At 36.8% G+C, this 25,358-nt stretch overlaps 1 protein-coding gene across 3 annotated transcripts; it reads right to left on the reverse strand.

Annotated features, from left to right (window-relative positions):
• Nucleotides 1-871: 871 nt before the first annotated feature.
• Nucleotides 872-25,196, reverse strand: LOC112576767 (maestro heat-like repeat-containing protein family member 1). 3 transcript variants are annotated; one of them, XM_025259455.1, is made up of 42 exons: nt 24,853-25,196; nt 23,144-23,289; nt 22,594-22,725; nt 22,051-22,213; nt 21,446-21,544; nt 20,741-20,892; nt 20,039-20,179; nt 19,675-19,767; nt 18,938-19,016; nt 18,228-18,341; nt 17,449-17,522; nt 16,673-16,795; nt 16,237-16,341; nt 15,755-15,899; nt 15,567-15,607; nt 14,939-15,080; nt 14,492-14,512; nt 13,047-13,096; nt 12,701-12,808; nt 12,012-12,131; nt 11,567-11,689; nt 11,073-11,222; nt 10,136-10,258; nt 8,625-8,704; nt 8,069-8,306; nt 7,563-7,667; nt 7,295-7,430; nt 6,828-6,940; nt 6,158-6,310; nt 5,806-5,960; nt 5,283-5,448; nt 4,614-4,748; nt 4,372-4,445; nt 3,959-4,096; nt 3,484-3,604; nt 3,016-3,162; nt 2,735-2,923; nt 2,477-2,632; nt 1,890-2,024; nt 1,524-1,626; nt 1,363-1,428; nt 872-1,229 (listed from the first exon to the last, which is right to left on the reverse strand). In XM_025259455.1, exons 1-42 carry the CDS (start codon nt 24,908-24,910, stop codon nt 1,147-1,149), a joined length of 4,995 nt encoding a protein of 1,664 aa, XP_025115240.1. In that variant the 5' UTR covers nt 24,911-25,196; the 3' UTR covers nt 872-1,146. The 3 variants fall into 3 exon arrangements, with proteins under 3 accessions (XP_025115240.1, XP_025115239.1, XP_025115241.1); XM_025259454.1 differs by having other exon boundaries at nt 16,237-16,347; XM_025259456.1 differs by lacking the exon at nt 14,492-14,512 and having other exon boundaries at nt 16,237-16,347.
• Between the last annotated feature and the right edge of the window lie 162 nt (nt 25,197-25,358).

Raw genomic sequence — 25,358 nt, forward strand, 5'->3', positions numbered from 1 at the left:
TGAACAAGAGAGGTCACAAATGTCAGCAAGCATGATAGATAGTACAATTTTAGATGTACACACTGTATCTGTCGAAGGACTGGGTGCATGTAATGTCTACAGCAGTGATAACAGTGTAAGGGAGGTTTCTATGCTCAAGTCAAACACTTTAACAGAAAATTCTATCAGTGAATCAGGTCCTATCAAACAAAAACCAATAATTCCAGTTTTCAAATCAAAAATAAAGAAAAGTTGTTTGAAAGAAAAGTCTGCAGCTGTTGACAATATACATAAGACAGCTGTTGACAATATAGACAAGCCAGCTGTTGACAATATACACAAGTCAGCTGTTGACAATATAGACAAGCCAGCTGTTGATAATAAACACAAGTCAGCTGAACCCATCCTGGTAGCAGAAACATCCTGCTTCACAACACAAAAGTCAACAACAGAATCTATGTCTTCAGAAAGACAAAGTTCAGGAAAACAGAAATCAATTGCTGGTAAACTACGAGAGAAAGTGATGCACAAAAAGATGAGAGCATCTTTGGAGGAAGCAAGCCATGGCCAGATTGTGCCATCTGCTGTGACTGAATCACATCATATTCAGAAAAGAAAGCTGGGCTCAAAAGATGATGCTGTGAGTTCACTTTTTCTTTTTTGTAGTATGCAGTACATCTAAATTAGTCCATGTTTGTTAGAATAAATGTTTAATACGTCAGTCTCCCCATAGTTCTAGTGATCTTCCTTCTTCTTGTATTTCAACAGCAGATAAAGCGACCAAAGCTGCCCGTCAGTGAGGTGGATATCGAGATGTTGGCAAACCAAGATCAGGTAAAAAAAAAAATGTGTCCATCCACTTTTTAGAAACAAAATTGTTGATTGCACAAAACTGGCTACTGATACTCACTTTTAATCTGATCAGCTTGGACGAGTAAATGTTGCTACACTGACGTCCTGGTTAAAGTCACGGGGTATCCATTGCAAGTCCAAGGAAAAGAAAAGCGACCTCATGGAAAGGGTGAAGTCTGTGTTGGCTCTGACATCTGCGGAACCATAGGTAAGCATGTTGCAAATGTAAGCATGTAAGCAAATGCTGAATTCTGGAAAGATGCTTCTCCATATCTATTGCACTGTTTGGGTGGAGTTTAGAGATACCTACAATCTTCAGTAGTCATACAAGAGGCTCATGGCTTCTGCTGCCTTAGCACGGACCTTGGGAGAAGGATCCTTCAGCAATAGTATTAAAGCTGCAATAGAAAATAACAGGAGCAGTTTAAATGATTTTTAAAAGCACATCTTTTAATATGCAAAAGGTGATTGGAGAAATCAAGAAGTATGATATGCATTTTTATTTGTGAAAAGCTGAATTAGAATACCTACAAGCACAAACATGTTCCTTAGTGATGTCTGTCTGTCGATCCTTGGGCAAGTTACCAAGCAGAAAACCTGCACAAAAAGCAGCCACAGGTTGAAAACTTATTCCTAGTGTTGCTTCAGCTCACTTTCAATATCATTCTGTCATTAATCCCCATTGTACTCACCAACAAACATAGCAGCATTGCTGCGGATGTCAGGCCAAGAGCTTTTAAAGAAGGCAACACAACCCATCACATAAAAGTTGACTTTTTCTGGAAAATCTTGAATCTGAAAAAAAAAGCAAAATCAGTTAAACTATTAAGTTAAAACAAGCAAACATTTGCAAGTTAAAAAATATTAGTTTTTGAAAAATCTATCATGCAAAGTAGTAATGAAATGGAAGCACGAGGCATAAAAACAGATCAGCTGCAGGTTTTCTTTAAAACATTTATTTTTACAACTTGTACATAATATATGTTCTGGTGCTAATAACACATTGTCAGTTTATGCTGAATTGATACTAACTGATGACAGAAGAGAAGGCAACTTACTATGAGTTTTGAGAGGTCTATCATAAATTCTCCATAAAATAAATTGGCTTCTTCAAGTAGGTGTTTTTGAAATTTGTCATTGATTGCTTCTGATGACATCAAAGGACCAAGCAGACGCAAAGCAAATTTGCAGCTCTGGTCAACAAAGACAAAGTATTGTAAAGGGCATGAATAGTGGAGAAGGTGGGGTAGTGAAGGGAAATGTGCTATTCTCTCGTAAAACATGTGCAATAAACATAAAACTGAGGCTGAGAACACAATGTAAAAACATTGATAAATGAAAAATGGATTGATGCAAACACAAATGTTAGCAACTTGCCTGCTTATATTAATGGCTTCATGATTACAACGCAAGTGACAAACAAGACCCAAAATAGGAAAATATCCAAAAAAGTTCTTGTGCATAGTGGATTGTTTAAAATGAGTAAAAGGTCAAATAAAGAAGATGAAATATCATTGTGGTTCATAATTCTACTCTTGATTGCAATATGACAGCAACTTTGAAAATATTGTTAACATTTTAGCCTAGAAACTCTGACAATGATGACAATGACATCCAGGCTCACAATTCACTGCATGATCTTTACCTTTTTGACTTCAGGATCTTCATCATTCAGATGAAGTAAGAGGCTAACAATGTTGCTGTGAATCTGCTCCAAAAATGGTGTGCGAGAAGGGCCACCACCAAATCTTGACAAGTTGCCAAAAAGGATAAACGCTTGAGCTCTGACAGCTGGCTTATCCTGGAAGATTTGAAATGTTAATTACTGTCGGCATGACCTCAAGCTTATCACCATCTATAAGCAACTCATTCGGAAAGATCCAGAAAAAGGCTTGTTACATACCTTCTCAAAGCACGGTCGTATCTTGAGGGCCACATTGATAAGAATGGCACGAATATGGCTTTCATCAATCTCCGATAGCACACGAGACAGCCCACTCATGGCTTCAATAGTGATATAATCTTCTGGATCTTCCTTGTCATCCATTCCAGCCATCATCGCAGACAGTATTGTAGTTGAATACCGCTGGACCTTGAAAGCAGTAAAATGGCAAGAACAATGATCATCACACAATAATGATTTAAGTAGTCTCTTATGGGCATTATATGTTTTACAGTTCTTACCTGTTCCTTCCCTACGCTTGCAATGTTGCCCAAACCTCGTATGCACAACATGCGCACAATGTGAGAAGTGTCAACAAGACGCCCAAGAAGACTGTTCATTATAAGTTCAACAAGGCTGTCATCTCCAGCACACTGTTGGTTGATCAACTATGTGAAGGGAAAAGTAAGGGAAAATTTTCCATTATAGTATAAGCTATTTATTATAAACAAGAGTAACCCATCTACAAGTATTTTGTTGCTGTTTTATATTTGAGAAACAAAATATTTTGGGCAGATGTTCATGTGTGAGTTTGAACATGACCATATAAAAATGCACAAATTACTACATGTAAAATAGTTTGCAAGTCAGATCTTCTTATGACCTCAAAATTATTCTGCAATTTCAATGTATATTCTTTGGTATGATTACTGAATTATTCTGAATTAAACACTGAAAGAAAATCTTGTTTATGGCAGTTTTTTTAGCACCTCGGCAAAAAATGCAGCTACGGTTACTCGCTGATTTTCATACAGACTTGAAAGCACTGATGTGAGGGAAGTCACAATTTTACTGGTATGGCGCTTATCCTCTGGGTCTGACACCAAATATCTGAAATAAATATGAAAGTAAACTCTGTACAGACTTTTGTAGTGATGGGGTTACTTCTGCCAGCAAACCTTGCTACAGTCTCCTATAGTTTACTGCATAGGCAACATTCTTAAGAAATGTGAATTACAAAATTTATTCACAATGATTTTACTGGAGTGAAGAAAAATCAAATGACCAAGTGTTAGATGAAATTTTCAAATGTAGTGGCATAAGGTTAATGGTATGCTGAAGGAATTAAAAAACCAGTAAACATTATACCCTACTTCTTATTGTAGAAATCAATCACTGAATCAAACACAGGGAAAAAGTGATTAAAGGTCTGAACCACTAAAGTGTATTGCAGCATTCATGTACTTTGCAAGCATTGTGATGGCTTGAGGATACTGCATCTCATCAGAAATCATAGCCCACACTCCTGACTCATTGAGGGCTTCAAGCAGATCCTTACTTCCTGCTCGTTCGAGAAATCCCTTCATGGCATCAATGGCAACTCTGCAAGAAAACCACATTTGTTTTGTTGTCTAAGGACCTTAACAAATATAACAGTCATCAAACCCTTTCCCTTACCCACTCACCCACCTTCCCCTAAAGTACACCCACCATTATAGCAAAGTTAGTTCCATCTAAGTATTGAAATAGGTAACATCCTTAGTGCTTGTAAAATTCCAATTTATTTCCTTAGACTCAGACTACATTTTTTTAAAAGTTTGAATAAAACAAACACCAATACTGAAGACTGCAGATTATTATACAAAAACATTACTCACTGAATGGGACTAATCTTCACTTCCTTTACAACCGCCTTTTTCTTCTCTTTGGTTTTGGATTCCTCTTTCATGACCTATAATAAATAAGCACACACTAATGGATTTTTGCCAAATCTGCGTGTTTTCAACACATCCATACATATTTTTAAGAGATTTAACATACATCTAGCATAGCATGTAGTGGTGTCATATACACCTTATAGGCTCAAATATTCCAATCACAAAAGACTAGCAAGACTTACATGTGATTTGGGAGGGCCGACACCAATTGAGGAGCCCAACCTCACCAGGCAGGCAGCAAAAAGTCTATGATATATCTTCTGTAATTCCTCTGCTGTCTCTTCAACTGCGAACACTTCTATTAGGGCAAAGGTGACCTAATAAACAAAAAGATGGAAACAGGGAATGAACTGTTTTACAAAAATACCTTTTGCCTTGTTGCATATCAGATTAGGACCATAGAGTTGTACATGATGGCTCTGGTGAACATCCTGAAAACATCCATATAAGAAGGCACAAGCATAAATCCTACATGCATGCAACAGCTGACAATGCTTTCCAGGACTAGAAAAATATGAATATAGCACAATATCCGGAAGTGGATACCCGAGTGATTAGAGCACTGGTGTCCAAACCTGGTGATGCACAGAACTTCTCCCAATAAACCCAACCCTCAGAATAGATAACTGACTCTTAGAGTTTGGGGATGGCAAGACAGCAAGGTAGAGAAGACGGGCAACACCCTTCAAAACAAAATATGTAAAAATAAACCTTAAAAAAAAAAATGGGCCTCAAGAAAAGTTGGCCTCTAACCACTTGCACCCCAAAGATCTTGTATCTTTTAAGCAATACGTGTGTCAACATAAAGTTTATTCTACCATACATAGATCAATGCAATGACAAAATCTTACCGCCAAAGGTACAACTGTCGCACTCCTGACAAATTTAGTCTTGTTACTAGAATCAGTCTTTTCTTCATAAGGTAAGGACTTTTGCAGCAGTTCCAGGAAGTGTTCTAGCATAGCAGCTGTAAGCTGTGGATCCTGCGCCAGGATGTGCCAGATTTCCACAACTTCACTGGACACAGGAGTACACGATACAACCTTTTAAATCTTCAAGATCTTTGAAACTTGATTACAGAACAAATGAATGCACAACTGATATTTAGTAAAAGAACATAAAGACCAAAAGAAATACTTTTCACATTGCTTTTCTTATCAGCATTTCCAGTCAAAACTAGAAGAACTAGTCCTCTCTGTACACCAAAACAAATGTTATACATCAAAACACTTATCATTTCAGCTAATATTTGCTTCCTTTCACTCCCTACACAGCCTGGGAAGATGACTTGGTCTCAACTGTGGCCCCTGAAGAGATAATTTTATTATCCATGTTTAAGACATTAATCATGTCAGGTCCACATGGTCTACAGACCTGGAGTAAGGCACTGGGAGCTGAAGGAGAAAGTTGAGGAAGGATGGCATGTGATGACTGGCCAGGGTTCGAAGTGTACGCAGAGTGCCTGTCTTTGTTTGTGGGCACTGGATTTCCAGCAGTTTGGCATGAAGGCTTTTCAGAAGCTCCCCAACCTGGACAATAAACTTTACAAATTAATGTTAGAGAGCATGTAAATGACAGGCCACACTAAAACATTCACTGTCAGATTTTCCTTCATAAAAATTCTTATTAAAAAAATTCTCTGACTTTTACCACAACTACCTTCTTCTCTGTTTTTATCAACATAAATGTTGAAAATCTAGTTACAGAGTGAACATTTTGTTCATACCTTTACATAGACTTCACTTCCACGTAGTTTTATGAGTCCATTTAGCACAACACAGGCTCCAGAGGAAGAATGAGACTGGGCATCTGTGAGGCCAGCAAGGAGACACTCCACAAGGGGGTACAACTGTTCTTTTGTTGTCTTTTTGGCTATAACCTGGATAGAGAATAGCATGTTTTAAAAATATTCTTTCTTAGGCAGGTGAATTAGTTTATACAAACTATGAGAGCAATAGAGATCAGGGAAACCAAACTGTTGATGCAAGTAAATTAAGAATGGGGAGATGGGGGATATTTGGTGTTTTATGCCATCCAGCAGCTAAGGCTATCGTGGCAAGGCAGCCAGCCATGTAAACAGATACCACATGCAGAGAAAGAACAGCGTGCCAGAGAAGAGAGCTGAACCCATGACAACCAACTCTAACTGTATTGGTGACAGGTGACAACTGTTGAGCCACTGGACCACCCACATTAACTAATAACTTTGGAAAATAACATTTAGAAACTTATAAGGAATGAAAGACAGAATTTATTAATCTGAGAAATTAAAAAAAAACTTGTAAACATTATGTCTTGAAATTCTTGTATTGGAATTCATATTCAAAGAACAGGTATAGGCTTTGTCAGTTTACTACCTTCTCTTACAATGAATGCACATAATTTTAAGTAGTTACCTTTGATAAATCATTGACTACACTGAACAAAACATTGGGGTCACTTTTCTTGAGCCTCTCTTTCAGAGTCGACAAGGCATCAACCATTTGATCTTTTTCGCCCAATGGATGACCTGAAAGAACATAAATCTGTAAGGCTATATACCGATACTTTTGAAGAATGTTTAATCCTGCTTTTCAGGGTAAAGATATTGAGCCTGAGACTTGCTACACTATCCACACAGATAAGTACATGGTTTGAAGAATCATACTTGGGCAATACCAGTCTCGGAAAGAAAAGTAAGAAATTGTAATGAAATATGAATGACCCATTCTATCAAACTTTTACATTAAAAGCAGGATTTCTTAGAGTCATCATTTTCAAATATGTAGTGTCAGACTAACTATACAAACTCAAGTCATTGCAACAGAAATCTTTCTTCATTCTGAAACCATCAAAAGGAATATTTATGCACACACTTGTTTACCTTGAAAGGCTAGCCCAATGCGAAGAGTGAGCTGTACACAGTCTACTGCAATTTGCCGAACCTTTGGGCTAGGATCTGTACACCGAGGAATAATCGTGCCGAGAAATTGCCCAGCAATTAGAAACTGATCTTGTTTCTGAAATGTAAAAATATTTCATGTGTGACCCTGCCATAACCATAAGCTGTCTACCAGTCTAGGAAAAAAAATGACAATGAAATATGTATATTTGTATCAATATAAAATAAAACCAAAAGTGACATGACTAACCGAGGCCTCCATGACTTCTGTGAAGTATTCAAGAAGAATAAACCATGTGGTGACAGCTCTTTCCCTTTCATGTTCCTGAGATGAGGCTATCCAGGTTTGCAGGTGCTGGAAAAAATTAGCAGCTTACTGTTGCTACAGTTTTGAATGGGACAATATTGTGCCTTACCTAACATAAATAAGGTGCCTTTCAAAAGTGAGACTGAGATAATTTATTTATATTTAAACATCATAAATCATCTGGTGTCCTTAAACCCTTTTGATGCCCTTTCTCTCCAAGGGAGTGCACATAGTGAGAGTGAGAAGAGTAAGGGTTAAGGAATGTTCTAGAGTAGGTATAGTGTTCACTTAAAAGAGTGCTAAAATCATACACTGTACTTGTATTCTTTGTTAAAAGAATGCACAAATTATCATGAGTGAATGAGTAGTAAGACCCATTGGTTATTGACATTAAAAAATAACTAGATTAAAACAAGAGAATATTATTTGTAAGGCTGTTGCACATTTACCTTGAACAAATCAAACAGACATGCAGATGTGGGGTTCTTCACCAAGAACTGTTTGAGAAGTGTATGAAGAGATTCCATAGTTTCCTTCATCAGATTCTCCACTTCCGCAGCTTCTTCGTATGTTTCATCACGGTTCTTTTTGGGTAGCAAGCCATCTACTGGTAGGCTGTACACACAGTCTGTAGAGCACTTCACAAGATCAAACATCTCAGCCTCGGACAACTGAGGATCCAATTTGCTGAATTAGAATGTAAGGCAAAACTAAAACATTCTTTGTTACTCATTTATATTTCACAAACAGCATTGTCATCTCCAGGTTAGCCCCTGTTACCAATACAGTAAGGATTGGCTGTCCTGGGTCCAGCTTTGTCTCGGGCATGCTGTTCTTTCTCTGCATGTGGCATTTGTTTACAGGACTGGCTGCCTTGCCATGATATAGTCTTAGTTTCTGGCTCACCCCAAAATAACAATTCACCACCCCCACCACCCACTAACATCTCTCAAAGTAGCCAGTCTCATTGAAGCCTAATCATTCAAAAACTGCACAAAAGGATACACTAATGTTGTGCATGCATCCATTGCCAGTGACCGTGTATCATTGTTCACGTGAGAAGTTGGTTCTGCCCTCAAGTAGTTCTGTGCAAAACAATATTGTGGTTTATTTTTTGCAAGAACAACAGACCACACAAAAAGAATCTAATGGCACAGCAAATGATATCGAAGTTGCATGACTCATACAGCACACATCTGTCATGTCTAACACAATATGAACTGACAAAAAGGAAATCACTTATCCGAGAAAGAAAAAAATCGAAGTAAAACTTATCACTTGAACATTTCAAAACATTCTTCTTAGGTAAGGAATATATGCAAAATTATCTTCCTCCTCCTCATCATCACAAGCACAACAATGGCTGATAACAAATTAATAGTGTCTGAAAGCAATCTGGTTACTTGTCTGAAAAGAGTACAGTTTAAATTTGGAAATATCTGCTGAAGGTCAACTTTGCCAAGCTAAAGTGACACTAGCACTAAATACAAGAATAGTAGCAGGTAAGATTGCTTTTTAAGCACATGAGGAATTTTTTCAAAGTCCTCTAAATCAGTGCACACTGACAAAAGATGACCTGTCCCTTCCTTCAAGAGTTTTAGAGCACTTAATGTCTTTAACACTGCACAAACAGAAGTAGAGCGGCACACTAAACTGTGACCACAGTTAAACAGAGACCTTCAGAAACTACTGAATCTGACGACACTGACTTGCTTTAAAACAATCAAAATCAAAACCATAATTTTTTGTCAAAAACAAAAACAACATGCAGTTGCCATGCACTACCAGAAATGTAAGTCTTCTCTTGAAAATCCCTCTCCAGTTAAACGTTTTCACTTATTTGTTAATGATAAATGATAGTGATAAATGGAAAAAGATGGAGAAGAAGAGAACTGTCATGGATAATATATATGTAAACACAAGATAAATAATAGTCATCAATGTCTTATTGACTGTATTAGAAGCAATGTGGCTTTAGTTAATAATGCACACATTGGATTACTTGGATTTAGTAAAGCTCAAAGTTTATAAAGCAAATACTGCTTCTAAGCAGAGACAAAATAATAATTTTGATCTTAAAAGATTGTGATGCTTGTCTACTGATGCACCACAAAACTTTTTTTAAAAATAGCTTCTCTCGCGTTGTGAAAAGTTTTTAACTTCTTGCAGTAAACATTTCTTCTATACCTTTCTGCATAGCTAGCTGGAATTTGCAACCGCTCCACCTGATACTCCAAGACCTTATGACTAACATTAGTTGAGAGCATTTGCTGCACAGGGTTTTAGCAAAGTCAATAATCTTATGTGTACAGCCAGTAACAATATCCACCATTAAGAATTTCTTCTTTCTTATTTATCTCCATTACATTTGGAAAAAAAAATGTTCAAGGAACATACAGAGATCTAGGATTTACACCATTATTATAACTGCTACTGTATAATGATAAAAAACCTTAAGCAGGTCAGGAAATTAACGTATAGAAGTACATTACTAGCACTTTCAAGTAAATTAGTACCTGCAGATGTGTAATGAAATCACCCCTTGATGAAAAATTATAGTAGGTCTCAAGGTGATCTGGATGAAGTGCTTCCCCAATGAGACTGACTGTACGGATCAAGTTTTGCTTAACACTTGTATCCTGAGAAAACACACACACACACAAATAAACAAAACAGGACGAAATCTAAGCAAACTACAGGTTTGAAATATGCTGTCTGGAATTTTATGGCCTAGGAAGCATGACTTTTCCATTTGATAGTGACTGAATGTACATCACTGTCTCTTTGTAAGCAGCAAGAAATACACACCGACCAATTGGTAACTTTATTAATATGTGCATGATAACACTTCTGATAGAAAATTTGGATTTAAGAAGCTTTTTTCCATGTGTAATATTCAGTCAGGCTGCATGGCCATAAAGTCCAGTCTTGCCAGCATTACACATATGCAGGAAGGCGCATGGAAAATAGCATTAAACCAGCATGCCAGGTGTGAACAACATGCTAACATGCTTGTACTGCAATATGCAAGTGTCCAGGCACACTGATACCTGCAAGTGACCTAGTAAAGTGGGTCGGTGTGAAAAAAGATAGTACTTCTGGAGAGATTCGTAACTGAGGCTTCTCCCCAGCAGGTCCATGCACTGGATCACACTTCTTCTCAGCTCTGACGTCTGAAACTCTTGCTAATGAGCTACTTTTAAGTACTTTTAATTTACTTCATCAACTGTACTAAGCATGTGGATGTTTTGATCACGACATGCAACATTTTTTTCTTTTTTTTTACTAGTAACAGATGTAAATTTCTTGCTATCTGCTAAGTATGTTACACAATTATGTCAGGTTCTCTTAAACCATTGAATTACCCTGCACTTAGCCTTCTCTTTACTTCTCACATTTCTTAGCAAAGTAAAATATTTTTCTTACATTACTTGTCTGAACTTTACAACTCACCCTGACATTAGTGAAATATGGAGAAATAGTGCGAAGTATAGTAGCCTCCATGCGTGAAATGATGAGGGCTGGTGGAGAGTACAGTGCTACGTAGCCATAGCACAGCATGATTGTTGCTTTGACTCGCTCAATATCACCTTCAGACTTGTCCTGTTTAACAACATGAAACTATGCCACCTCAGGCAATAAAAAAGTATTATCATACAAGGCATTTTTGTGCGTGTATCTCTTATGAGTTAAGTTCTGCAAAATGTAGTCAGTGCGAAGGCCAAATATCTTTCCTATTCCAGAACTCTTTTCCCAACATTTTTCTAGATGTCTAGGAGTAAGAATAAGACAGCCAAGCTGGGAGGAAAGAAAACACAAAAAAGACCTTCAGTCTAATGTTTAATTGGAGGAAATATCTATGGGAGGATAAGCCCATGTATTCCCTATAATTTCTTGTGCATAGGATCTTTTGGGTACAAGCAAAGAACAATGATCATGGATCCTACCTTGAGTATTCCCAGGATACCAGATGACTTTCGCACCATGTCACTTTTGGCCACAGCTTCTAGCTTGGTCAGCACAAAGTCCAAATGGGAGGCTGCTGCGAACCCCACAGCAATGGCGCATCCCTAGGTTCAGGATAAGCAACTTTTATTACAATAAGTAATATTACACCAAAAGTCATGGACTGCTTGCAGGTCACTCAACAAACCTTTTGGATTTGCTTCTCTAGAGCATGTAACCTTGGTTCACTTGTGTAGATGGCAGTCCAGTGCTATCCCAATCATTAGTGAGCTTAGTACAAATTTAAGAATCCCAACAGAAATAATAGAAAATAAACACCAAGTTTTTGAGAGTAATTTCATAAGATTTAATAATTTCATAGTTATCTGACATCTTGATGATAGAGATGATGTCAGCATTACTGTTACAGAAATTGCTGTGACCTACCTCACGTTCCAGCTGATCTGTGTGCCTAACAGAGGCAAAGATGATATCAAGATGCTTAACTACAAAATCCTTCTTGGATGACTTGCGCAATATGATCCCAAGGCACTTGAAAAGAAAATTCTGCACATAAAAATTTCAAAGAAAATGAGACTGTTGTGGGAGTCTAGTTAGCACAAACAGCACAGAAAGAACACCAGTTTCACACACCATCACTGAAAAGGTTAGGGAATGATCTCTACCTATTTTTATCTTTTGCTGATGATGTTTGCTATCCTAAGGCTTGTGATATCTGAGAAGTGAATCAGGGAAATAGAAACATACATTATCATGAAAGGTTGATGAAGTGACAAAGCCATTGTATGTCAATGGCAAACAAAAGGATTATATATAGCCATACACTGTCAAACCATCTTTGATTACAATGAGAAGATATTGATGAAGACTTAATCCCAATATTGGATCTGATTCAAAAAAGCATTAGAAACTCTCACACAATCCATACATTTTAAAATTAGACTGGTCCCTTCTTGATCTTCAAATAACACTGCTACATGACTATTTTTCCATGCATGTTGTCTGAAGAAAAAAAAACACCAACCAAAAAAAAAAAAAAACCCCACAACCCGACTATAAGCAAAAATATAAACAAAAACCTCAACAAATTTATAAAAATTAGTTTATCCACTAACCTTCTCCTGAGGGCAGTTGGCATAATAACCAATCTGGGCGCCAAAGGCCTCTCCCAGCTCAGCTGTCCAGTTTTCATTGTCTACCACTTCAAGAGACTTGGACAGGAGCTGTTAATGAAATGTCTATCATTTAGGAAATACATAAACTCCTCCCATCCTAAGAAACTTTTCCATCAAGAAGAATAAACAGAAAAATGCTACTAAGTAATATACTTTATAGGCCCCCTTTTTTAAAAAAAAAGAAAAAGAAAAATACAGTTTAAGAACTTTCCCTCAATCCTACACAAACACATGAAAAAAACTATATAGTTCTACTATAGTCTAGAACTATCATAGTCTTTCATACCTTTAGCAACAGGTCTTCCCAGTTTTTTTGTGACCAACCATCTTCATTTTCTGAAAAATACATATGCACATGCAACTGGTAAAATTTCTGTTTTTATATGTATGCTCTCTTTTAAGATTTTTTCTGAATGATCTCAAACCTTTTATTTCATTTTGACATATTAGCTACAGGAACCTTCTATTTTATTTCCTCCTTGTAAGAACCTGCAAGCAAATATTTCTTTCATAGTAGCTCTCCCTCTCAGTCTGAGTAATGCTTACATAGCAGAATCAGAATACTGCAATCAAGCACAAATGTTCTGACAAGAAAAGAACCTTTCCCAAGCAAAGAACAAGACCTCTACCAGCCATAAGAATTAGGCAGTAAGACCATAAAATGGAGAGTATATGGCATTATAGGCAGTAACAGATGTTTACTAGTTTAAATGACCCACAGTAACAATGAATGGTTACACCACCTGCAATATCAATTGGATGCAGCTTTGCTTGCAAAAATCATAAGTCATGAGCTTTGTGATTGTTCTAGGCCTAATCCTTTCAAATTATTCTGACTGTAGGAAAGAACTCATGCATTTGGACACTATCCTAAGACTTCAGATATCATATCATGCCTAAATTTGTGAAATGTAGTTTATGGTCCAATGTGTACAACCTTCATTCTAAAACTTATTCTAGCAAAGCAAACATAGCACAACCACCATGAAAGCCAAGCATGTAAGACCAGAAGAAAGGAATGTAGCTATCAAAGTGTTTATACACTTTTGATACTAAAGGTCACTTCATATATCAAACCCATCTAAATATAGTCAGTAGTTTAAAAATGTTTAATCAACTGTGTGTCGTGGGTGTTGTGAAATCTTTAAGTGTATTCCACTGATGTACTGGACAATATTTTCTTGCTACTTCTTTGTAGAACATAGCAAATTGGATGTAATCATGTAAAAAGGAAAAAGAATATAAGCATCAGTTTATGCATGCAAATGACTGGAACAACACCATGAATCTTCTGATAATAAAAGCCCTATGGATGTAAGTTAATTTGCCTTTAATAGCATTAATCCAGTTTCTACTAATTAGCAGCAATCAGTGGGCTTGCAGGCATGAATATTCCTTTCTGAATTATGTCTGTTATGTCTTCATAGACATACACATTTCTCAAGAAAACCATTTAAAAAGAGTTCTGGCCTGCCTATTTCATAATGCTAAATGCCTTAAGATTTTTTTAAAATGGAATTCTGCATAATGCTTGTTAAAACAGTTATGATCTTTTGCTTGTAACCTAGCATAGTGCTCAAGCATTTACATGTATGTCCAATGAGTACACACAATAATTTATATTGATCAGTAAGAAAGAAACATTTCCAAAGCAAAAACTAATGTTATGGAAATCAAAATGCATTAAGCACTTTGTCAATGGCCAGACTGCTGATCAAAAGACAATTTTACCTTGTTTGTACTTGTGTGCACCTTTCAGGGGGACAGAGCACAACAAATCATAAAAAGAAGCTGTCTGCTTACTTATCCACAACAATATCAGACTTACACAATTATTACTGCATAACTGCAAAATTACAATACAATTTTATTAATAAACAAGGGCAATTCCAGATTAAATATACAATAATCCTTTATAAAATATGAAATTAAATACCAGAATGTGCAAACATTCTTTTTCAATCACAGCATTCCCATGGCACAAAAGCTTTAACCAACAATAATCTTCTAAAACTAGACACACAAGGTATGCCATGTCCTAACTAGTCTCACAAATCACCTGACCATCCTGAGATCTGTCACATTCTGTTTTCTTGCTATTTCAGTGAAGTATCAAAAGATAATAAGTGCAAACTGGAGAAACATATCCTCTAATTTATGTGAGAAATGGCCACTCACCTTCTAGGTAACCAATAAGTTTTGGAACAACAGTATCCCAGATTTCCACAAGGTTTTCATGTAAGTTTGGGGACAAGTTTTTCATCAATTGCAGCACATGCATTCCTCTGTTTCGACCATTCTGAGGCCAGCCACACAGTACCTGAAAGTTTCTTCTCGTTAGGTGACATCACAGATTTTTCTTTGATCTTTTAGTGCTCATGATCTTCATTCAACCAGAGTAATTCAGCTTTTCAAAAGCCACACACAAATATTAATTTACTGATAAAACTTAATGCTGCACTTAGGGAAGAGAAATTACAGTTCCAAATGGTTTACACACTAAAGCTCTGTTCACATTTTAATGACCTTCAACATTAAAAGATAACTTTTTTTTCTGAATGCACTTCCCGACAAGAAGCTGAGCTATTGTGCTTTACAATGAAAATATACTCATAGATTTATGAAAAAAATGGGCATCGCAACATAATACATGGACACTACACTACAAAAAACCAGTCTGATAACATGCAAAGGAAGAAAGAAAGAAAATGTCTGCTCATGTAAAGATATAAAAGATATTAAAGACAGAAAGCAATATGGTGCATTTTTATTTTCAAGTAAGTTCCAGTCTTTTTCTGCAGCTCACCATTAATCTTGCAATTATCTGTGGAGGTCTGGGAAGGTTTGCTGTAGAAAATAAAACGCAGTCATCAGATTTCATCAGTGCTAGTGTTTAAGCAAGATATGAGCAAGAAAAAAAAAAATTGAGCTGAAGATAAAAGCTTTAATCTTAATTTATCTTGTTTCTTGAAAATGCTTTATTTCCACATTTACCTTGCACATCAAAGTTGATTTCATAATCCTCAGCATTTTCTTCCCGCTTTTTTTGAGCCAGGTAGGCAAGGCTACGGCACACAGCCCCAGTCGCTATTGTGTACTGTTCTGGTACCACAAGTTCCAGTAGATATGGCCACAGCACCTGTGCCACAAAAACTACTACTGTAACCACAGATTTATTGATTTGAAAGGTTCAATATTTTCTCAGAAACAACAGCTCCATTTGAGTTCCAATTCCTCTTTTGTGAATGCAGTCATGGATTTTTTTCCTGAGAAAATATGAAACCTTACTTTGTAAATGAAGCTGCTTGTTTGAAATAACTATTTCCATAATGTACAAAAGTAAATACTAATTTATGGCCCACTTTTCAGGTTTTGCCATCATGCACATCTGAGCTTCAGTTTATAAGTGGTTCCAAAAACTTATTACTGCAGCCGCACCAGTGTAATTACTGATTCTGTGACACAAGTGTGCTTACAGATTCCATGACACTGATGGTGGTGGTTATAAGCTGCAAGATACTGTCACACATTGAACGCAGTTCTTGGTTGGTGGGATAGTCGGGATCAGCAATCTTTTTGCCCTGTGATTAAAGAAAAGATTGAAGATAAAATTAAAATAAGATTAAAGATAAGGGTATATTTTCTGTGTTGTAAACTTTCACTTTCACACAATGTAGTACATGCTAAAGCTGATGCAAAAAATACTAAGAAGCAATCCACACATTTTTCATGTGGAATCCATACTTTGCTATCAGACACTTTAAACTGTAATAAATGTAAGTATAAAAGAACATATTTTTTTCCCACCCTGTCCATTGTTTGCATCAGTATTTAAAGCTAAGGCCTTCATGCTGCATGAAACAGAACTGTATAGTAAAAATGTTTTAGCATATAGCATATGTTTGAACTTACAGGGGGATCATCAGGCAAGGCACATTGACGTACAATAAACTCAACCATGACATGTCCGCCTTCAAGCTCCAGATAACCACGGGTAGCCATTGTGATAACTACCTGAGCAAACATTTTTTTCACCTGAAACAGAATAAAATCCATTTCCCAAAATATGAAATTTTCCTTGTAAATTCTTTTTCTTCAAACCTACAAGGCAACCTGATGATTAGAAGTTTAGGGACTACAGACAAATTACTGCCCTGGTCTTAGGGTTACCTGCCCTGGTTTCTAGGGGTTTCACTGTACCCAGGTACATTCGCCAATGACTAGTATATAAGGTTCTGTAAAAAAAGCTTAGCGGTCTTTTCATTTGGTGCATCACCTAGGCTATACACACACTTTGCTGTTGTCAAACTCTTTAGCCTGCACGGCTGGGGATAGCAGTATGATAGGTACAAACACTTTTGCTGCAATACAGTTACCCACTTCATTTAAGCCTCCTTTCTAGGCAATGACCACACAAGGGGCGCCCATTAGTGAAGTGGTTAAAATGCTCAGTTGTCATCACTGCAGTGAGAAACTCAGGGTTCAGATCTCATCCTGGGACACTGTATGTGACACCTGTCCGCAGGGCTGGGCGTTGGGGAGGGGGATATCAGGGTACTCCAGTTTTCTCCCCACTCCCTCTCATCCCATAGTGCGAAATCCCCTGAAGGTGGAAGCACTTTCCTACTAAATAAACCAACCAATGACCACGCAAAGTTTAATAATATTCATCGAAATACTGAATTCACCTTGTTGTTTGTCTCACTGCATATCATCTTGAGGCCTGACACTACTACTTCTTTCTTGTCTGCCATAGCCTCATCTGAGAAAAAAAAAAGCAATCATGTTTTAACACAACAAAATCAAACCACTCAGATCTGACTCTTAAGCCTATAAGTCTGCATGCATACATATAATGCACATGATTTTTAATAAGCAGTGCTATTGAAACTGGCATTTAAGAGTGTAGACACTATGTCAAGAAAAGTGGCATGAAGAGCATGCAACAGTTATTAAAATGTTTAATCTCAGAAACAGGTACATCCAGTATGCTTACAAATATCTGAGATGACACAAATAGGTTCTCTGTTGTGAACCCACTGGCAGTCTGATTTACTTCATTCATGCAAGTTGTATAAACTCTTGTATATTTTAGCTGGCACACCATTTGTCAGCTTTAAAGTATGACAAGTATTTATAAATTTCTAGATAGAAAGCCAAATTACATTTATGAACCTTGTAAACACCATGAGATTTTTTTTTTTTTTGGGGGGGGAGGTTTGGGGAACCTTTTTCTCATTTGAAATTAATGTCTTTCTGAGAACTTTTTGGGTAGTGAAAAGGACCACAAAAAAAAAGAGATTGGTCTTATAAACAATGACATCAAAGCAGTGTCAGTACTTCAAAAAAAACCCCCAGAAAATCCTTGCAGTTGTAGTGTCACACCTGCTGTGAGAAAGCTGATAAAAAGAGAATATTTATAGACAAAGTTTGACAATGCTTTTTTTCTGGTTGTGCAGATGCATACCTGCTGAATTCATGATATGCCTGAAGATAGCTAGAATTCCAATGCGAGTTTTGTCATTGGCTGGTTCAAGGCGTGTCAGCAAAACACTCACCAGTTTGCCAGAGAACGCTTGTGCTGCAATGTGCAAACCAGGAGGTCAAATATTTAACCCCAACTAAAATGCTCTATGCCTCAAATAAATTTCTCCATGTCACACTTGCTTGAATAGATATGCTTTTCCCATCAGATAATCAGGATCTACCATTTTTGAGATTGGGGAAGCAGGCAAAGGGGTCTTAAATCAGTGTTCTACATTGAGCTAGAAACTAAAGCTATATCAGGGCCACTTCAAGAAAGAATGGCATGGTCCAGACAAGATCTGAACTGACACCTGGTCCTCACTGTATCAGTGACAATCACTTATCCATTATGCCATTGGACTGCCTACTATTCCTGGATCCCTACTTTATCTTCACATCTTGATCATCTTGACTTTATATCTTTGCTTGTTTTATAAAGTGATTAAGAATAAGTATGACTTCCCAAAAGGAAAATACATTGTAACTGCTTAAATGGATCAACCATGCCTGTAGTCTAATATATGTTAATTAAATCACTGGCAAAAATAAGTGGTGCTAGCTAGTGAAACTATATCTCTATCAAAGTAAATATGGAACTATATTTAAATCACATGCACATGAATGAAGAAATCCTTTTAATATCATCCTTACCAATAATGGCAAATGACCGAAGGACTTCATTATGGTTTTTGACACTTTCAGCACTGTTACTGTCCACTGGAAGGAATATCTGGGACATGTAGAAAGTTTAAGTCATACTACAGTGATACTACAGACATACTGCATACTGAATCAAATCAAATCAAACTTTGTTGTCAGTCCAAGGAAGTCGAAGACAGAAATTTTTCTTTTGCTAATTTTTCTTTTTCATATCTAGGACATGGCTTATGTTGTAGAAAGTCTTAATTATACCACAAATATTATATGGAGCAAAGGGTGGAAAGAATTTTAATATTATACAAATAATTTGCCAAATGTGGTCACTAATTTCAATTAAAAATACAACTCATCATGCATAAGATAAAATAAGTGGTCAAAAAAACAAGCCTACTAACACCACCAGAAAGAGGTCAAACCAGTAACATTACAAATGTCTACCGATTTGCCTTATTAACAATGGTCCTAGCTTATCCTTGGCAGCATGGCCATGAACATTCCTGATATCTGTGTTTTTGACTATGCATTTTCTTCTTTGTCTTACTATTTCTGGGAAAATGGTATTTTGTATTAAGCTCAATCCAGTCATTTGAAATAAAATTGAACTCTACTAGACTGTTAAAAGTGCTTGGTTGCTTGAAAGTCTACAAAGTTTGTAAATTGATGAATGTTAGAAAAACCTTAAGTGTATTCTGCGAACACTGATAAAGAAAACAACAAAAAAATTTTACCTGTGTAAAAAGAACATTAAGTACATTGTCCAAATGTGGTTCCAGTATTGTGCTGCCTTTCTCACAAACAGCAGCAAGAACCATGCAAAGGCCCTGTGTCAAAATCAGGTCAGACACTCGATGAGAAAGGTAGGGATAGAAAAGCAATTAAAGCTTCTTTGATACATTAACAGTATGCATATTGTCAATTACATGAAGATGCCCGTAGAATTGGTTTGTATGTAAATATATACAAATTTATGCATGCATATAACCATTCACATTGTTGTCTTAGACAAGATTTGTGCAGGAACCCATGCCAAATATAAAAATGGCACAGAAAAAAGCTCTAAAAAACATCATGTTTTTATAGGAGCATATTTACCTGAGTAATCTGAAAAGGTTCTGGATGACGTTTATACAACCCAATGATGCCCTGGAGTATCTTTGGCAGCTGTTCAGCAAGTTTATCTTTCTCAATCACATGAGTCATATGTCCTACAGCCTGTACAATGGCCAGTCGCAACTGCCAACAGAAAGAAGACATGTTTTCATACATTAAAAAATCTTTTCTAATAAAAACACACAACTATTCAGGTCAAAATGTCATCTTTCTTCCATAATCTTTGGAGTTCTGTTATTGTAACAGTAATTGTACACTTGTCTTGTTAAGTTTCTAATAGAAAAAGGTTCCAGCTAGTGATAATTCTGCACTGTGAGAGATGACAGGGAAGAAAACCAGAAAAACTAAGAGAAAATGTTTAACAGCCAGTCCTCGTAACAGGTGAAACATCCACAACAGGTGAACCTTACAATCCTCAAACATGTGTGAGTGACAAGGGATTTTAATTCCACATTACTAGGCCACTACCATTATGTCAAGATATATTGTTTCATAACTTATGTACCAAAGCTGACAGTAGCTGATCAGGGGGGAATTTTTTTGGTGTATTATTTGTAAGAGGTAAAATTATTTAGCCATTCAGGCTCCAGTGTTCAGATGCATTTCATAATGCTCTGATTGTGTAAAATAGTTCTACGCAATAATATTCATTTTAAAAGAGATTTACAGGAAGCATTACAATACCTTTGCTTCTTTGGACTGAAGCCAGTTGTTGAAAAGAAGATCGAAGGCTGACATTATCTCCCCTGAGAACCTCTCTTTAGACACTGATTTATCAGGTGCTGTGTCCAAATTGGCCACATACTCTACGATGGCTTCACTGAATTTGGCAAGAGCTGTGACAGACATTGAATGCACCCTATTAGAAGATCTGTTCTTCTTTGGAAGGATAATTTATCTCCCATGTTTTCACAAAATCCACACATTCAAAGAAATTTTGGAATCTGTATCCTAATACTTGGTATATTATTATTTATATATTGACATCAGATAACCATTGAACAGCTGTTATCTGGGAGAAAAATGCTGCACCATACAACTACTAGTGTGTGTCTCTTTGATCTTTAGATGTCAGTGCTTTACCTCTTGGCTATCTGCTTCCCACAGCTCAATACCCTAAGACCTAAGAATATTGGATAAATGCAATTGTAGCTGTCTCCAGGACAATCCAAAATGAAAATAATCTGTCTCTCCATAACAAGCAAAAGCAACTACTGGCCATGCACAAAATGATTTTTTTTTGTCTTCACTAAAAACATATTGTCAGATACCAGTATAATTTCGTCTACTTGTGGTGACTAAATATAACACTATGACTACATAGTTAATGATATTGCTAGTAAAAATAGACTGGTCACAAAAGCCACAAATTAACAATGAGACAGTAACCTGTAGCAAAGACCCAGCGCATGTTGTCATACTTGGCCAATCCCAGCATGGGCAGCATTGTGCCAAGTACAGCAGTCAGGTGTGGCACCATTGCAAACACTGTCAAATACACAGACCCACAAGTGACAGTTATTTACATGCCAGAGCACAGACAGCATGTTAGTCCGTGTATAACAAAATTCTAAAGCTGTCTGCAAAGTAATGATAGTGTGACTGAAAACTTTCCCATTCAAGAAATATGTTAAAGATTGCATCTATTTGAGGGCCAGCCTTTTTTTCTCCTGTTCTCTCTTGCTGCCTTTTTTCCGTAGGGGGCAGCAACTATGCTGCAGCTAGGTCACCTGGCTAGTGGGTGTAGCCCTGACCCTGTGACCTCAGACACTGATGCTTTACCTGCTCAGCTACTCACTTATCAACTAAGTGGAAGCCTTTGTACAAACTGAGTTATTCTTTTTAGAGAACTCTAAAACTTAATCCACACTATTATCTTGATTACCCCCAGCTTCAAAACTACTCTACTGATCCCAGCAGATTTAAAAAGAGCCACACATAAATGGCACTTATAGTATTTGAAACGTAAATGTTTGTTGACAGCAAATGTTTACCATTTGATGAAGCTAGGTTTCCCATCGTTTGTACTACAAAAAAGTGGGGCAGTACACCAGGCTGAAACTTCTGCAGAAGTTCTCCCATAACCTCATCACAGTAACGCTTTCCAATTTCTACCAGAATCCCACTGGCAGCTGTCTGCCATTCGGGGTCCACCTCCTGCATATAAAGACAGCATCAATGATCTATTTGCTAAACATACCTGACATTTAACTCAAAATTATTCCAGCAATTTCCTAAGCCATTCTTGTTCATAATGATGACAATCGACCTCCAGGCATGATGAACAGTGATGACATTTTTTAATAACTGGTTTGGTCACTAATTTCTGAAATGAATGTCAATCTCATGCCTTCAAATTTACAGCTATTTACTAATTATCAAAACACAGCACCTTTCAACTGCAGATGATTGAAAGCATCATGCTAGGATAAAAAAGATGATCATCCACTTAAAAGAATTTTTTGCATATATATATATTAACATGTCGAAATGCAAAACAGAAGCACTACAAACCTTAGCAATCAATCTGATATTACCTTGGTCTGTGTAAGTTCTTGAGAAGCTTGCTGTATGAGGTCCACAGCCAGGCGTGAATCAATTCTGTCTAACGTCTCTTTCACAATGCGCTCTATGCAGTTCAGTATCACAATACGATGATCCTGGGATAACTGAAATCAGACACCACAAATGAAAAAAAACAATTTGACTCCATGTCTATTTGTCATTTGACAGTGTTTGAACATAATAATATATTACATGCTTCATTTGCCTTAGGTTATTATAATTAATTATCCTTTCAAACACCACCATTAAGACAGATTATAAGCAATACCATCTCTGGTTTTTTTTCACTCTCCTAATCTATCTGCACATCTTGCAATTTTAGTGAACGTAAAGTTTTGTTAACAAATCCCCTCTCCTTAACAACAAACCAATTCCTTTCATGCAAAGCGACCTGGTTAACATAACAAATGATTGAGTAATCAAATCAGCTGCCTTGGAAAGCAGGAGAGTCATTAGCCTTGCTAATAAAGCTGATTTTAAAGAATACTACCAATCTATGATGCATCAAACAAAGTGTCTGACCTTGTTGTGTTTCTTAAGATAGAAGTGGCATGTACTGAGCACTAGATGTGGTTTCTTTTTGCCCAGTTCAAACAGTGCATTGCCTATTACAGACTTTGTCTCTTCATCTCTGTCATGAGCTGCATCGATCAGGGCCATGGTCATTTCTGAATGCAAAAAAAAAAGATAAACGGTAAACATCTCATAGCCTTTTGACCACAGTTAATTGTAAATGGCTTACTGGAAATAGGGGATAACATGAGGAAGGTACAACTCAACCTTTTCCTCCTGCCTTCTTTTACCTTTCCTGATGAGATGGACACAGTTCTGCTTTTGACCAATGAGCGTTTTTCCTTCATAGCATTGGGTAAGCCTAAAAGATGACTTTCTACCCTGAAGTCAAACATATATAACCACTTGGTTCTCTAAAGAAAGATCGTCAACTCTTGATGCTTAATTTTAATTCAAATTTTATAAACATTTCCTGTGAAAAATAAAATACGTTTACAGGAAATGCTACAAATCTGAATCTTTTTTGACTGCAAAACTGTAATACTTTATGTTTTATTTCAGTATTTGAAACGGATATATACTGCTTTAAATACAGCATCACTGGTCCCTTCCTATTTGCTCTATGCTTATTAAAATTCAAACAAGTAAAATAAAGTCTATATTTTTTAACCTGACTTCCTGGTATTGACGCAGCACTAGGAAGGTTCATTGCACCACAGGCCACAACACTTTTTACACACTGGATAAAGGGACTGAAATTAGGCTTAGATGTTGGGATTAGTTAAAGTTTAGATTAAGGTAAGCCCTTAAGTTATAGGATTATACTTATTTTGGGTATATGTATGTCATAATGCCTACAACAACCTGTGTCAATGCATCATGAACGCTCCTAAAGCTGTTCCATCTAATTAAGAATATCAGAAATGTATGCTTAAAAATGTATGGCAAATTATAAATAAAATAATTTTACATTTTTCGGGAATCAACTTTTTTTTTCGCAATTAGTGTAAATACTTTCACTAATAGAAGAGAACAAAACTTCTGTCAAAGAAACATCTTCTCATAAAAAGTATATCAGGATTTGTGATTCTTTATCTTAAAAATGATATGTGTTCCTAGTAGGAGCATAAACATTTCATGCTTTGCCGTATCTCCGCTAATACGACGCCCATCTAGTTAGAAAACGATACTCCCATTTAACTAGCTAGCAAATGATATGATTTGTTCTGGTTGAAGTTAACGCTTATATAATTATTGTTTCCTTATAATATTACTTTTTTGATTTGAAATCAACACAACTGCATAAAATTCCTCATTTGTTAAGCGCAAAAGAAGACAGCGGGGTGTCAGTGTTTTCCGTGTTATCGGTAGTGACAATGAACGTATTGATATTACCGATAACGTATCTGATACTTGAGCAAATATCGAGTAGCCGTCCAAGACAGAAAATTTTTAGAAAAAATTGAACATCTAACGCGGACATTGGATAGGGAAGAATATGTCACAACAAACAAGAACAAACTTTTCAAACCATCTTTTCAATATGTATAATTATGCATAAAAGATATGCTAAAACTCTCCAATGTTGATGCCGACACAACAGAACAAATCATGCAGTCATATACGAGCCGTGCTCCATGCAGACGACGCATTTGTTGACATAGTTCAATAGATGATGCAAATCAGCAAATAGTCTTGCAGTGCAGTTTATTACTTACCATCAACTTGGCCACCAGTGGCCCGGATCGAGTCGCCCTCTGGGCCTGGCATTATCATCTAGACCTCCAAGAGGGACTTGAAAATACACAAAAGAAGTCACTCAACCACCTTAATATCGCTGTCATGTGATGTCGACAGAAGTACTTCCGGGATACTCTCAGGGTCGCAGTTCGCTGTCACTTATCAGTGGACAAACGGAAAAGACACAAGAAACTCAAAATTTTCCTTATAATTACTGGCGCAGAAAATTATATTTTTTTTTTGTTTTACAGCTGTAGTAGAACGATATGGTTTTGTTTTATTTGCTAACGCGACTTCGATACTACTTGTCACTACGGCGACACAACTGTGCGTGCGACATGATGTTGGTCGATATATCGTGCAATCTGTCTGTAGTTTTAATTCTTTACTTTGTTTTTTTTTTTTTTTGTCGTTCGCCTCTTTCACACTTGGAGACCAGCTCTTGATATGAAATCGGTGGTCTTCTGCAGAGACTCCACCGGCC

Source organism: Pomacea canaliculata, linkage group LG12, assembly GCF_003073045.1.
Source record: "Pomacea canaliculata isolate SZHN2017 linkage group LG12, ASM307304v1, whole genome shotgun sequence".
Lineage (NCBI taxonomy): Eukaryota > Metazoa > Mollusca > Gastropoda > Architaenioglossa > Ampullariidae > Pomacea > Pomacea canaliculata.

Bases quoted from the DNA above. Each gene is read 5' to 3' on its own strand.
- LOC112576767 (XM_025259454.1), bottom strand. From the start codon at position 24,910: ATGATAATGCCAGGCCCAGAGGGCGACTCGATCCGGGCCACTGGTGGC. The intron at 4,749-5,282 runs GTAAGATTTTGT...TTTGTTTATTAG, and splicing joins CGACAGTTGTACCTTTGGCG to GTCACCTTTGCCCTAATAGA. The intron at 3,163-3,483 runs GTGCTAAAAAAA...CCCTTCACATAG, and splicing joins TAGCTGCATTTTTTGCCGAG to TTGATCAACCAACAGTGTGC.